General features: G+C 40.2%; 2 protein-coding genes across 4 annotated transcripts in view; one reads left to right on the top strand and one right to left on the bottom strand.

Annotated features, from left to right (window-relative positions):
• Nucleotides 1–1255: 1255 nt before the first annotated feature.
• CXCL9 (C-X-C motif chemokine ligand 9) lies at nt 1256–13675 on the bottom strand. 3 transcript variants are annotated; one of them, XM_043572446.1, is made up of 4 exons: nt 13549–13675; nt 4004–4130; nt 2590–2674; nt 1256–1537 (listed from the first exon to the last, which is right to left on the bottom strand). In XM_043572446.1, the coding sequence occupies exons 2-4, from the start codon at nt 4117–4119 to the stop codon at nt 1433–1435; spliced, it is 306 nt and encodes a 101-aa protein (XP_043428381.1). In that variant the 5' UTR covers nt 4120–4130; nt 13549–13675; the 3' UTR covers nt 1256–1432. The 3 variants fall into 3 exon arrangements, with proteins under 3 accessions (XP_043428381.1, XP_043428380.1, XP_043428379.1); XM_043572445.1 differs by lacking the exon at nt 13549–13675 and adding an exon at nt 10352–10573; XM_043572444.1 differs by lacking the exon at nt 13549–13675 and adding an exon at nt 6546–6677.
• Nucleotides 10697–15414, top strand: part of ART3 (ADP-ribosyltransferase 3 (inactive)) — a 141509-nt gene continuing 136791 nt past the window's right edge. The window contains exon 1 of the mRNA XM_043572437.1: nt 10697–10841. The gene's annotated coding sequence lies outside the window, so the exon portion shown is untranslated. The remainder of the gene's footprint in view (nt 10842–15414) is intronic.

The raw sequence follows: 15414 nt of genomic DNA, 5'->3' as shown, positions 1-15414 counted from the left end.
CTTGGTGGTTTTCTTGTCAGACATAGAGAACTGAGGCTTGTCCCGGGAATAGTATTAAAGGAATTTTTGTATGAGGTGGGTAAAAGTTGGACAGGAAAGCTCCTTCCTATTGTAAGATTCTGTGATACTCAGCATCCTGTATTATTTTATGAAAATAGTTCAGAATATCCGGTGTTTTAAGCATTTTTGTTTGTTCGAGAGGTGAAGTTAACATCCTGTCATAAAACAAGAATGTTGCATCAGCTCCTATTCCTGCAGTGACAATGGCGTAAAGATAATGAGTAAAAGAGGTTACCAGGGGTTAGACATTATGGAGTAGCCAATATAGCCAGATCCTGCCCTGAGGAGGCAGTCTGGTTGCCCTCCTACTTGTAAAATTTGTAATTAAAAAATTATTGAAAACCTAGTTCATAGTATACTAGGCATGGTGACAGAATCAAGGAAATGAACTGTGGTCCCTGCCCTCAAGGGGCTGACAATCTGGTTTGAGAAATAAACATGCAAAAAATAATCAGAAAACAATTGAGTGTTCACCTATGTGGTATTGAACACAAGTGAACTTGGAGTTTTAAAATAATCCAAGTGTCCAGAAGATTTTAGTTAAGAGGCAGGATTAAACTGAATCAAAGACTGGGTCAAATGAGGATGAGTGGGGAGAAGAAGGCATTCCTATGGAGTGCTAGCATAAGAGTGAAAAGGAGTAGACCCAGGTGAATGAGAGCATGACGTTATAGCAGAGATAGGCACTAAATTGTGGTAGAATGGTGAGGAACAGGCTTGACTGAAGCAAAGGTGAACAATAAGGTCAGCGTGGGCAGGCATGATGGAGTCTAATGTCCTCAAAAGCTGGACAGAAGGTTCTGAAAGCCAAGTGCTAGTGTTCTTCAGTGGTGGCCCACAGAAACAACCAGCTTGGGTCTGTCAGATACACTGTGAGGCCTGTGGGCAGATTCAAATACAGATGCAGATGGCCACGGCAGCTTGGTGAGGTCCATCTCGATTCCAAACTGCTAGGCTTATTAGCATGCTGACGGGCTGGGGCTTGCCGACATGTGCCTCAGAATATTCTCTAGGGGCTGGAATTTGTGGGAAGTGCAGGGCTGATCTTCTAAGCAGCTGTTGTGTGTGGGATGCGACTGTGTACAGGATGTGATTGTGTGCACATTTGTCCAGATGTGGGTGTTAAGACCGTGGTCTTAAGCATGACGGAATTCAGTTGGCTGGAGGTAGAAGAACAGAGTCAAACTATAGCCTGTAACAATTCTTAATGTTTAGATTTCAAAAGCAACTTTCTAGCTTTAATTACAATTTCATAATAATGCTTGAAAATTTCCAAATAAAAAGCTTATGGATTAAGATGCCATCTCCTTTTGGAATTATTTCATCATAATTAAGAAGAACCTTTTGGGTATAAGGTTGGTAAAGTGGTTGCTCATGTGGTCTTCTTTTGATGAAGATGTTGAGATTTTTTAACTTTAAAAATTTTCCTGCTTTTTTGAATTTTTTTCCCTTTCTTTTGCTTTTTCTTTTGGCTCACCTGTAAGGAGAAGGAAAACAAGGGTAATGTTTCTTTATCTTACCATTTTTCCTTCTTTACATTATATTTGGACTTTCCAGACTGTGGTTTTGTTTTGTTTTCAAGTCTTCAAACCTGGTTTAAAGTTGCTTCACTCTCAGAGGGGCTCCTTTTGCTTCTCTTTACATCACTGACTTTGAGCAGGAGGCCACAGCCTTGTAACTGATCTTCTTTTGTCTATTCTCTTGGCCTATTACTGCCTTTACTCTAATTCTGCTTACAACCCACCTGTCCAAACTCCAACCTGAGGCTGGTACTATTATCATCCACTTTTTACAGAGGAGGAGAGGGAGGCCTGGAGAGGGTGGCTTGCCCAAAGTTGCATAGCTAGTATGTGGCAGAACCACCAGACTGTCAGACTCCTGAAGCCAAGTTCCCAGCTACATATTCTGTGGCCCTCTTCAAATTTAACTCCTGAGCACATTACACAGGATTCTTCCCACTTTGTCCTGGTCTACTTTTCTACTTTTCACTCCCTTCATACAACTCCAGCCACATTACTTGAGGCTCCCTGAATACAGCAAGCTCTCTCATGGTCTATGCTTCTTTTTCATGCTGTCCTTACTCTCTTGGTGAACTACTTATTCTTCAAGACCCCAGTCATATGAAAAGTCTTCCTTAACACTTTCTCCCTGCTCCTCCTTCTGGCAAAATTAATTACCCCTTCTATAATCTTCAAGACTCTTGTACATATCTTTATTTCATATTTCTCACATTGTGCTATAACTGTTAGTGCATTTGCTACATCAGGGAGGGCTTATACTTTATTACCTTTCCACCCTCAGTGTCTACCTTTCAATTCAATACACATGTACTTCTAGTGGAGGAGACAGACAAGTGATACTACATGCAAAAATACAATTATACCTCACAGTGATGACATTATTCTAGGAACAAGATAGAAGCGCAATAACATAAATGAAAAACATACCCTTAAAGGAACCACATAAATTCTTTGTCTTCAAAAGTTAATTTCTAAAAGAAAGAAAACTTTGTTCCTCCTAGTCACTAACCTGTTTCTCCCACTCTTTAATCAATTCTTTCACATCTGCTGAATCTGGGTTTAGACACGTTTGATCCCCATTCTTCATTGTCACACTGCCAAGGAAATAGCAACAAGATTTATTTTACCTTCAATAATTTAAATTCCTCATCTTACTCTCAGAATGAAGTCCCCCAATTAGAATGTATTTGTGTTATCACAATAAGCATCTGAGACTTCCAGTCTTCCTTCCTGCCTTTTCGTTTTCTTAGTGAGTGAGGGGACTTGGGCAAATTTCTAGGATAGCACACAGCCCTAAATTAAAAAAATCCAACTGATATATGCAATAAGAGAAACTTAAACTTATATGTAATGACAATATTAGTGCTGCTCTGTTGGAAATAGTTATTTATGTTTAAGTGAAGAAGCAAAATAGAAAAGCTGTTAATATAGCTACTTTTTTGTAGAAACTGTGAAAATCAACATGAGTTATGCTAAATTTTCTAATGAAACTCCCTAAAACGTAAAATATTTTTCTGAAACACGATTAACAGACTGGTTGAATTTTTTAAATTACAGCAGACTCTCCAGGAACAATTAAAAATTTTTTTCTTTAATTTCTCTGTATAATCTGAGGGTACGAATACCTGTTCTATAGATCAGCCTTGATTTAGGTTTCAAAAGACTAAAACTAGTGATTCTAATCTTTAGAAATGTTATTATTGAGTTTTTATTTAAATTCTAATTAACAGTGTACTATTAGTTTCAGGTGTGCAATATAGTGATTCAACACTTCCATATAACACCCCATGAAAAGTTATTATTAATAGGAAAGAACTAAAGACACAATACTGCCACAGTAACAGTTTGATTTCAATAGCAAAATATTGGAAATAATCTACATTTAAGCATTGCTCATATAAATTATGGTACATCCATAGGATGGAATATAATTTGGCCATTAACAATGACATTATCAGAAAAAATGGTATTATAGAAGATTTACCGACATGAGGAAATGTTCATGATATAGTGTTAATAAAAAGGCAGTCTGTAAGAGTACATACTGTACGATTTTATTTTTGTGTATGTATATGTATATATATGTGGCATCTATATATGCACACAAATGCAAATAAGGGAAATTTGGAAGACAAGGGCAAGGAGTGACTAGCATTTATCACCAGTGGTAGAACTATAAATGATTTTTATTTTCTTTTTTGGGTTATCTGCATTAAATATTTTGTACATGCTTGATAATATATTATCCTTGGTTCTAATCTCTACCAGAAGTTCCTTATTATTTAGAACTAAAAAAAGAAGTAGCTCAGATTTATGAAGGGGAAACCATCTGAATTTGAACAAGTGTTGTGAGGCTAATATTCACACTAAATTTAACGTTCCTGCCAATATGGTACATGTGTTTTGGATGAGTTGTTACTTACATGATTTCAGTTTTCTCACAAGAAGGGCTTGGGGCAAATTGTTTAAGGTCCTTTAAGGATTTTAGGTGGATTGTCCCTTGGCTGGTGTTGATGCAGAAACAGCGTCTATTCCTCATTATTAGGGTTCCTAAGGGAAAGAAGGTAGAGCACATTGATTTAAGGCAATGTCTCTATTTATTTATTTGTTTATTTAGAGCATGTGCTAGAGTGAGGGACAGAGGGAGAGAATCTTAAGCAGGTTGTACGCTCAAGTGGAGCTTGATGCAGGGCTCCATCCCATGACCTTAGGATCATGACCTGAGCTGAAACCAGGAGTCAGATGCTCAACAGACTGAGATACCCAGGCACCCCAAGGCAAAGTCTCAATTTAGGTGATCCATCAAAATGATACATTTGACTTAGTCATGATTATTACTGTCACATTAGTGTCTGTCTGTTGAGGAAAGTGATTAAAAAAAAAAAAGGTTACTGCTAATTGACCTATGAGCTGGACCTGGGCCCCAGGAGACTCCTCTTCCCCTCCCCTGTCCTTGGAATGTGGGTTCCTCTTGCTTTTCTGGCTCCCAGAGGCTTCTCCAAGCCAAGAACACAGCCTTGAGATAGTGATGTGATGTTGAAAATACCTGCATTGCATACATGACTAAGCCAAGTTAGGGCCTCTTTATAAGTTTTTAGGGGTTGGTGGGCACCCAAGACAAACCTCCTATGTAAGTTCCCTTTGATACTATTACAACTGCAACCTACCAACTTGGAGTGGCCTGACTCTTTTTTGATCTCTCCCTGCCCTCTGATTAAGGAGGCCCATTTTAGATCACACCAGAAAGGCTCCCAAGCTGTGAACCCACACTGTTAATCATTTCCACAAACTCTGAAGGAGGTATTATCTTCATTTTATAGATAAAGAAGCTAAGGTTCAAAGAAGTTATGTAAAGAACACAGTAATTTAGCTTTTGGGGGCAGGAGCAGGATTTCAGTTTAGGTTTTTTTGAGTCCAAATGCATTGCTTTTATTTATTTATTTATTTATTTATTAAAAAAAAATTTTTTTTTTCAATGTTTATTTATTTTTGGGACAGAGAGAGACAGAGCATGAACGGGGGAGGGGCAGAGAGAGAGGGAGACACAGAATGGGAAATAGGCTCCAGGCTCTGAGCCATCAGCCCAGAGCCCGACATGGGGCTCGAACCCACGGACCGCGAGATCGTGACCTGGCTGAAGTCGGACGCTTAACCGACTGCGCCACCCAGGCGCCCCAAATGCATTGCTTTTAACTACCATATCTTACAACCTTAAGAAAGGAAATTAAAAAAAATTTTTTTAATGTTTATTTTTGAGAGAGACAGAGAGAACATAAGCGGGGCATGGGCAGAGAGAGAAAGGGAGACACAGAATCTGAAGCAGGCTCCAGGCTTTGAGCTGTCAGTTCAGAGCCTGATGTGGGGCTTGGACTCATGAACTGTGAGATCATGACCTGAACTGAAGTTGGACACTTAACCAACTGAGCCACCCAGGCGCCCCTGGAGATTTTTGCAATATTTAACAAATGCCTATCACAGGTCAGACACACACCTGATTCACGTGTGCTATATGGACCACAATTTCTTAAGCAACTCCCAAAGCCATTTATTACTGACATTAGGGGAATGGAGCTGGTTTTAGACAGAAAGCTATACTTATAATAACAAATTACAACCATCATCCTCATCCTCCCCACTGCCTTGCTTTTTGATAGTGCTTTAAACCTTTAAAAACCCTTTGAAATACACTATCTTCATTCCTTAATTCTTTCATTCATTCAACATATATTTACTCAGTGCTTACTATATGCCACACATCGAGTGGTAGGTAGTAAAAGCATGACTATAAATCTCCATTTTACAACTGAGGAAACTCAAGTCTAGAAAAGTTCATTAATTTGCCCAATGGTAGTTAGTAAACAGATTAGAGACCTGATTATTGGACCCTTAATTGGTTAACCACAGACATACTTATCAAGAAACAGTGTCAAGGGCTATAAAAATGATTTAGGGGACAAACCTTTTGACCTCATTATCACCCCGTTCAACAGGCATTTATTGAACAGTTACTACATGTCAGGAATTCACACATCCAGACTGAGAAGATCAATGTTTGACTTAGCAGGTCTTAGAAATCAACTTTGTAGGGATGCCTGGGTGGCTCAGTAGGTTAAGCATCTGTCTCTGACTCAGGTCATGATCTCACGGTTCGTGAGTTCAAGCCCCGCTCTGCGTGAGCCCCACTTCGTGTGAGCCCTGCTTCTCTCCTTCTCCCTCTCTCTGCCCTTCATGGGATTCTTGCGCTCTCTCTCTGCCTCTGGCTCACCTGCACCCCCTCCTCTCTCCCTCTCTCTCTCAGGAAAAAAAATCAACTTTGGACAATCAACTACATCACTGAGAACCTTTCATGAATGACTTATATCACTATCTGATGCATGTAATCAACTTTATTGGGCAAATCAAGAGACTTCAATAGCAATTTATATCTCTAACTTTACTAACCTAATATAACTCAGAACCCCTTACCTTGACCGCCAAGCAGAGTCAGGAAGATGATACTCAACAAAAGAGGAATACCACTTTTCTTCATAGTGATAGAATGGAGTTCTATTGAATCACTTCTGTATTGGATTGCAAGCCTGAGAATTTCTATAGAGAACACGCTCCTGGGAATCATTTATTTGGGAAATTCAATTCTCTCCTAAACTCTGATTGGCTGGTATTTTTAGCTGATGTAGCTAAACTGACCACAAACTTAATTGTGCTGGGGGAAACCCTACTCTCATATCCAAGGGAATTTCTGCATGTTTTACTTCCATTTCACATAAATGGGTAGTTTATTATAAGGATATGAAACCAGCATCACCAGCAGCCTTTAGCAAAATCACAGCTACTCACCTGGGTGAAGAATAGGTTACATAATGAATATTACACAACAAGGGTTGGAGGGTTGGAGATGTGCTTTCCAGACAGAAAATACTAAAGTCCAGATAAATAGTACACTTTCCAAATTTTCTTACTATTTATAATATCCTTCTGTATGGCTACATTTATTTTTTCTGTATTGTCTACCCAAAAATCTTAAACAGTCAGCATCTTAATATCCTTAGGGACCAGGTCATTTTCTACTGTGGCAAGCTCATTTTTTTTTTTTTGTATCACTCCTGCTACGGTTTATTATTTTTTAAAATGGTTAGACTAGTTAGTATAGGGACCAGTTGAAAAAAGATAAATGGGACTACATCAAACTTAGAAACTTTTACAATCAAAGGAAACAATAGAGTAAAAAAGGAACCAATGGAATGAATTCAAATCACATATCTGATAAGGAGTTAAGATCCAAATATATAAGGAACTTCTGTAACACAACAACAACAACAAAACTCCAATAACTGGTTTAAAAAGCGGGAAAAGACTTGAATAGACATTTCTGTAAAGAAAATATACAAAAGGCCCAAGCATATAAAAAGATGCTCAACATCACTAATTGTTAGGGGAATGCAAATCAAAACCACAGTGAAATATCACCTCAAACTCATCAGGATGCCACTATCAAAAACCAGAAAATAACAAGTGTTGGAAAGGATGTAGAGAAGTTGGAACTCCTGTACACGGTTGGTAGGAATATAAAATGGTGTAGCCATTATGGAAAAAAATATGGAGGTTTCTTAAAAAATGGAAAATGGAATTACCATTTGATCCAGAAATCCCACTTCTGGGAATATGTCCAAAAGAATCCATAGCAGGCTCTCAAAGAGATATTTGCACACCCATGTTCATCTTAGCATTATTTACAATACCCAAGAGGCACAGCAACCCAAATGTCCGTTTACAGTTGAATGGATCAAGAAAATGTAGTATATATACATAATTATGTTGTCTTAAAAAAGGAAATCTTGTCACATGCTACAACATGGATGATCCTTGATATTATGCTAAGTGAAATAAGCCAGTCACAAAAGGACAATATTCATATGAAATATCTAAAGTCAAATCTTAGAAACAGAGAGTGGGAAGGTGGCTGCAAAGGGCTGGGGGAAAGGGTGAGGTGAAATGAGTCTTTAGTGGGTGAAGAGTTTCGGGGTTATAAGATTAAAAACTTCTAGAGATCAGTTGTACAACAATGTGAATATAACTAAAGACTACTGAACTGTACACTTAGAAATGATTAAAATGGTAGATTTGATGCTATGTTTTTTTTAATCATAATAATAAATTTAAAAAGGAACAAGGGATTAATTGCATATAATAGAGACCCAAATTAATAGTGACTAATACAGAAGTGTATTTCTCCCTGACAGAGGCAGGTGGACTAGGGCTTGTATGGTGGTTCTGCTGCATTAAGTCTCTCTGAGAGAGACTTATTTCTGAGAGAGAGGAGAGAGAGAGAGAGAATAAGCATGAGCAGGGGAGGAGCAGAGAGAGGGAGACACAGAATCCAAAGCAGGCTTCAGGTTCTGAGCTGTCAGCACAGAGCCCCATGCGGGGCTTGAACTCACGAACTGCGAGATCATGACCTGAGCCAAAGTTGGACGCTTAACTGAGTGAGCCACCCAGGTGCCCCAACTCAGGCTCCTTCTATCATTTGCTTTATTATCATCTCTAGGTTCATGTCCCCAGTATATGTCTAGGTATATGTTCATGTCTAGTATATGGCTCAAAGGGGCTTGCCATCATGTCTACTTTCCAGGGACAGGATGGTGGTATGGCAGAAAAAGGGCATGTTTCTCATTTTCAGACCTATCTGGAAGTTTTACTCATCACTTTCCACGGGCCAGAACTTATTCATGTGGTCACACCTAGCTGCACAGGAAGTTAGGAAATGTGATCTGTATTTTGGTTGATTCACTAAAATTTGGAGGTTCCATTACTGCAAAAAAAGTTCTTTTTTTTTTTTTAATGTTTATTTATTTTTGAGAGAGAACACAAGCAGGAGAGGGGCAGAGAGAGAGCTAGACAGAGAAACCGAAGCAAGCTCCAGGCTCTGAGCTGTTAGCACAGAGCCCGATGTGGGGCTTGAACTCACCAACTGTGAAATAATGACCTGAGCTGAAGTTGGACACTTAACCGACTGAGCCACCCAGATGCCCCTAAAGTTTTAATTTAAAGCCCAGTAACATATAGTGTAATATTAGTTTCAGGTGTACAACATAGTGTCAACAATTCCATACAACACCTGGTGCTCATCACAAGTGCATTCCTTAATCCCCATCACCTATTCAACCCATCCCTCACTCACCTTCCTTCTGGTAACCATCAGTTTGGTCTCCATAGTTAAGAGTCTATTTCTTGATTTGCCTCTCTGTTTTTTTTCCCTTTCGCTCATTTGTTTTGTTGTTTAAATTCCACATATGAGTGAAATCATACGGTATTTTCTCTGACTTATTTCACTTAGCATAATACTCTCTGGCTCCATCCGTGTTGTTGCAAATGGCAAGATTTCATTTTTTTTAATGGCCAAATAATATTTCGTTGTCTATCTATACCTCATTGTCTTCATCCATTCATCAATCGATGGATATTTGGGTTCACAACATTTAACTTTTTTTTTTTTTTTGTTATTGCCTCTCCTGAGATTAAATTAAAACGAACCCTTAAAAAATAAGATTTTGTTGGGTAGGATTAAACTTGGCTGGGCCACTAATATGTGTAACATCTAAAATTTTTTCAGTTCCCCCAAGGACCAATTTTTGTTCCCTTGAGGGTAATCTCCTTCCCCATCCCATCCCCAATGCGAATGCATGCTGTAGAATAATGGGGAACATATACTAGGATTTTCTGTAACATGGTGTGCATTTTTTGACCGATTTTTTGATGACTTTTAATGCAGAACTCTTTTCAAAGAAAACTTGTGGTGACCTTTGATACAGCTTATTCACTCGGTAATGCTTAATTCTGGTAATGACTGACCGTGCATAACGTAGAGCTGGGTTTAAGTCCCAGCTTTGCTACTTAATGACTGCAAAATACTTAACTTCTGCAAGCCTCTGTTCCCTCTGCTGATAAAACTATTACTGACCTCACAGGTTGTTAAAGTTAATGGCAACAATTCATTGTTAACCGCAAAGTACCACAAAGCTAGAGATCATTCTTTCTAGCAAAGAAAAAGGAGACAAAAATTTCTTAGGATAAACAATAAGGTCCAGCATGGTCGGCCCTTGCCCACCTTTCCAGACTCTGCCTGCAGGACTCTGCTCCCACATCCTTTCTTCCCTCCGTTCTTCAAAGGGACCATGCCTCTTACGCATCGCGCTGTTTTTGCTCGTGGCCTCCCTGCCTGGAATGCTGCGCCTGCGCTGCCTCGCTAGCCTAGTAGTAGTAACCTTACTCACCTTGGATATCCAGGATGGCATGAACTCTGGGAAGATTTCACTGACCCCCCAGACTTGCTCAGGGTTCTTACAGATAATCTCACACCACCGAGTGCTGACATCGAAGGCAATGCCACCTTCACCAGAAATCCTATAGTCCAATCTCCTTCCGCCACAGGAACGAGGAAGGCTTTCGAGCATCCCCGTCCCACCACCGTGCCTGGCGCGCAGGACCTAGGGAATACAAGAGTGAACGAAGGCTCCCGGCCTGTCTCGACACTGCGCGTGCGTGCGTGCGTGCGTGCGTGCGTGGCACTGTCTTGTTTCGCGGGAGTTGAGAGGGGGGAGGCGGGAGGCCAGACCAGGTGACCTCCCTAGAGGCTGAGGTGCGAGCACTGCGCATGCCCAGCCAGCCCGCTTCCAGAACTTTCAGTGGAGAGGCTACAGGCGCAGCTCGCTCCCGCCTGTGGTACCCGTGCTGAGGCGGCTGGAGGAACGCATCGAGAGAAAGGTAGTGGCCGAGCTCCTTGGGAGTTCTCCTCTATGCCCCGTATCCGGCCCACAGCCCCCCGACCCCGGAGGCCACGTTTCCTTGGGGGACGCCAGGAGCGGGGCCTGTTTTGCAGTTTCCACACGAGGCTTGGGTTGACGCTGGAGGGACCAATGGCCTCCAAAGGGCTTGGTTATCGGGGCTGAGGCGGCCAGGTGAGGCTTGGGAGGGTCCTCCGACCATGGTTTGTAGTGACAGGGACAAGGCGTTTTGGACAAGAGAAAGGGGGTCCTAGGGTCAGGAGCCGCGGAAGGCCAGCCTTGTTTATATTACACAGAAGGGGCTAATTTACGCCGCTAACAAGCCGGATGGGAGGGCTCGTGTGGAGGCCCCGCTGAGGGGTGGGACTGTACCCCACCAAGCACCTAGGGGTAGGGGTGGCACGTGGAAATGAAGGGTGACGCTGTCGCCCTCAGCCCAGGCCTGTGCTGTCGCCTTTCCGAAGGACGCCTTTCCGAAATTGCCTTGAAAGCTCCGAGAAAAAAACCCCACTTTCCTGCCTGGGCAGAAGGACAGGGAAAATCCCAGCGAAGCGCTGTTTATGGCTAGAGAGGGCTTTTAGGAGAAACAGAAACTCAGCAAGAGGATATTGCAGGCAGTTCTCACAGTCCTGGGAAAAGAGCCAAGGATTATCAGCGCAGTTGAAATCAACAGATAATTCCACTTTCCCTTTGGACGTGGTTTTAACCTGTTTTGCCCCCCAAAAATCCCCTACCCCCAAGGAACCAAATGCTCGGGTAACCTTCAAGAGCAGGATTGCAGGATTTTGTTTTTGTGTGTGTGTGTGTGTGGCAGGATTTTGCAGAGGCAGGGTTTTGTTTTCATGTGCGTGTCCGGACTTCCGCCTTTCTCTTTTTGATTATGGAATCCGTGTGGTCTGTTTAATTATGGACATAGTTTTAGAGTCTGTCACAGTGACAATAAATCTTCCTTTTTGCTTGTGAAAGGGGAAGTTTCTTTTCGTAATGAAATCCCCAGGCCTGTTTGAATTTTTGCAGGGTGGACTTTCCCTTCTCTCAGCAGGTATTGCTAGTTTTAAAGGACGCTGACTTGAAAAGGGTTTATTTCTTGAAAGTCTCAGAAGCCCCTACTTAGCATTCTGATTTTTTCTTTTTTCCTCCCCCCCCCCCCCCCCCCCCATGCAGGGAGTCATTTCTTCCTTCCACAATATTCTTGTATGGTAAGGTGACTGCAGGCAAATACTAGTTGTGGGGGGGTTTCAAATCCTGTCCACTTCTCAGATAACAGAAGGGAACAAGTTTTACCTTTACTGATCTTGATACCTGGCCTCCTGGTTTATATTTTTTAGGTAAAGCTGGAGGATTGGATTAAATCTGTTAACTATTCTGAGAGGGAATGTTAGGACATCATTTAAAGGACAGCTGTGGCTAAATACTGGCACTAATACATTTTTGCTCTGTGGTAGTCTGACGACCTGTTACCATAAGTGTTAAGCTGCCGCCTGATTGAAGAAAAATTATCCTGAAGAGCGAGAAAATATTTTTGTTTAAAAATCAATATTTATTTAAAGTGATTTACGTTCACATTGTTTCGGTAAAATTACAAGAAAAATTCGTATTCTTCATTTACTCTTTATCATTCATTAATTTCATTTATCAAGCTGTTATTCTGTACTTTTAGGACACAAATAGGAACGAAAATCTGCCCTCAAAGAGCTCACAGTTTTGTGGGGAGAAAGTGTAGCGAGTCCTATAGAGGAAGTGGTATGATAAAGGACTGTACTCAATTATTGGAGGCACAGGGAAGGTCACACCTCTGGTTGAATTAGGTGTGGAAGGGAGAGTTGGTTGGAATTTGTTACCAGAAGATGAGTGGGGGAGGCATTTTGAGCAAGAGGCATGAGAAAAAGGATGTCAAAATTTGGAAACTGCAAGAACTTTGGTAGGATGAAGGGTACAGTGATAATAAAATTGGAGTGGTGAGAAAGGAGGCTAGAAATACAGTAGCCACCCGGACGATGAAGGGCCTTGTACATCTCTGTGTGCTGAGCAAACCTTGAAGAGTTTTAAACAAAGGAGTGAGGTGAGGAGATTCACAAAGACCCCTGTTTACACTTATATCCACATCTGACCCTTGTCATTAAGCAGTATCTTTAAATAATCTTATTTTACGTAAACATTTCCTTATATCTACGTAGTTTATATTTTAAAAATGTTTTTTCTGTTTGTAGCCTGTTTATTCTGTCATCCCTGGAGTTGTTTCTATTGGAGTTGTTTCTATTTCAGAATTCAAAAAATACCTCTTAATAGTTTTTGAAAGATTTTACTTTCTTGGGATATTTTCCTTTTTGGGAAGTATAGAGACAAGGGTTAAAACACCTTTATATCTTCTATAACATTTTAACAGATTACATGCCAGAAAGAGTAGATTAATTTTGTAATGCCCCCATCGATATGTACATGTACCAGTTTCCCAATTCTTTTGTCATTTGTATGTATTTTGTTTATTTAATATGTGAGACTTGGCACCTGTGATCAGTGCTTATTTCAGTTTCTTGTTGACCTTTTAGTTTGTGTTGGCTTAATACCTGAATCTGCTACCTTTTCAAGATCCCTTGTCAAGTGGAGTCAGAGTATTGACTTTCTAAATGTATGTCAATTCTTTGCATATTTTATAGGAAACTTTAATCCATTTTTAGTTAAAATATCTGCTTTTTTGTTGCCTTCATTTCTTGCATAATTTTTATTGAAGTGTATCACATGTTCTAAGCAATTCTCTGTCCACTCAAAGTATGATATGTTGAAGTTCTAACCACCAGTACTTCAGAATGTGACTGTGTTTGGGGACAGAGACTTTAAAGAGGTATGATGAGGTCATTAGGTGGGCCCTAATCCATTATGACTGATGTCCTTATGAGAACATAAGGATGTAGCGATGTACAGAGAAGACCATGTGAGGACACAGGGAAAGGAGGCCTGTCAACAAGCCAAGGAGAGAGGTCTCACAAAGAAACCAACTGAGTTCACTCCTTGATCTTGGAATTCTAGTCTCCAGAATTGTGAAAAAATAAATTTGTTGCTTAAGCCACTCAGTCTGTGGTATTTTGTGTGACAGCCTCAGCTAATTAATATAACCAATAGACAGGGGGAGATAGGTATATGTATAGAAAAGTGTATCAGCATTGTGGCTCAGTGGATTTTCACCAAATTTCAGTGGTGTGACAGTACTTTTATTCTTCCATAAAGCTATACCATCAATGAATTTGCCTATTTTTGAACTATATAAATGGTACTGTGTATGTCCTATTTAGAGTCTCATCCCTATCACTAAACGTTTGTGAGATTCATCCGTGTCATGTATGGAAGAGTGTTCATTCACTTTAATTGCCCTGTTATATTCTATTGTATGACTTACCACAAGGTATATATTCAGTTAATGGACATTTTGATTTTTTCCCAATTTTGGGCTAAACTGAATGTTGCAGTTATGAATGTTCTTGTGCATATTTTTGGCGCATATATGTATGTGTTTGTTGAGTGTATTATTAGGAGTGGAATTGCTGGTTCTTAGAGTGTGTGTATATACAACTTAATTGGTACTGCTTATGCTTCCACCAGCAGTGAAAGAGGGTTTCATTGACCCTATATCCCCATCTATATTTAATATTATCAGGCTCATTGCCTTATTTTTATCTTAAGTTTTTGCTATTAACTGTTGAGAAGTTTTTCATTTTTACATAATACTGACCTGTCTTCACTTCAGATATATTTTTTCCCCTTTCTTTTTTAAGTAGGCTTCACACCCAGCATGGAGCTTGAATTCACAACTCTGAGATCCAGAGCCACATGCTCTACTGACTGGGCTAGCCAGGTACCCCTGTAGTGTATAGATATTCAATAGCTGATGGTTTCAAGCTATAAATTATTGTCTGATATTGTATAAAGAGTAGATGTAAGTTTCTTTTTTTTTTTAATGGTCACGTTTTTATTTAAATTCCAGTAAGTAGGGGTGCCTGGGTGTCTTGTTAAATGTCTGACTCTTGATTTCAGCTCAGGTCATGGTTTGTGGGATTGAGCTTCACATTGGGCTCTGCACTGACAGTGTGGAGCCTGCTTGAGATTCTCTCTCCCCCTCTCTCTCTGCCCCTCCCCCACTCATGCTTGTGTGTTCTCTCTCTCAAAATACATAAATACACTTAAAAAAAATTCCAGTTAGCATATAGTATATTAGTTTCAGTAGTAGAACCCAGTGATTGATCATTTACATGTAATACCCAGTGCTCATTACAACCAGTGCCCTCCTTAATACCTATCATCCATTTAACCCATCTCTCTACCCACTTCCCCTCCAGCAACCCTCACTTCTCTATAGTTAAGAGTCTATTTTATGGTTTGCCTCTCTTCCCCCTGCCACCATGTTTATCTGTTTTGTTTCTTAAATTCCACATATGAGTGAAATAATATGGTTTTTGTCTTTCTCTGATTAATTTCACTTAGCATAATACACTCAGGCTTCATCCATGTTGTTACAAATGGCAATATTTCATTCTTTTTTATTGTTGAATAATCTTTCA

Source organism: Prionailurus bengalensis, chromosome B1 (genome assembly GCF_016509475.1).
Source record: "Prionailurus bengalensis isolate Pbe53 chromosome B1, Fcat_Pben_1.1_paternal_pri, whole genome shotgun sequence".
Taxonomy (NCBI): domain Eukaryota; kingdom Metazoa; phylum Chordata; class Mammalia; order Carnivora; family Felidae; genus Prionailurus; species Prionailurus bengalensis.
Note: the sequence above shows the minus strand (reverse complement) of the source record. Positions and strands in the feature narration are given on the sequence as shown.

Bases quoted from the DNA above. Each gene is read 5' to 3' on its own strand.
- CXCL9 (XM_043572444.1), bottom strand. From the start codon at position 6,609: ATGAAGAAAAGTGGTATTCCTCTTTTGTTGAGTATCATCTTCCTGACT. The intron at 4,131-6,545 runs GTAAGGGGTTCT...TCTTTCCCTTAG, and splicing joins GACTCTGCTTGGCGGTCAAG to GAACCCTAATAATGAGGAAT. The intron at 2,675-4,003 runs GTAAGTAACAAC...TTTCCTTGGCAG, and splicing joins TGTGAGAAAACTGAAATCAT to TGTGACAATGAAGAATGGGG.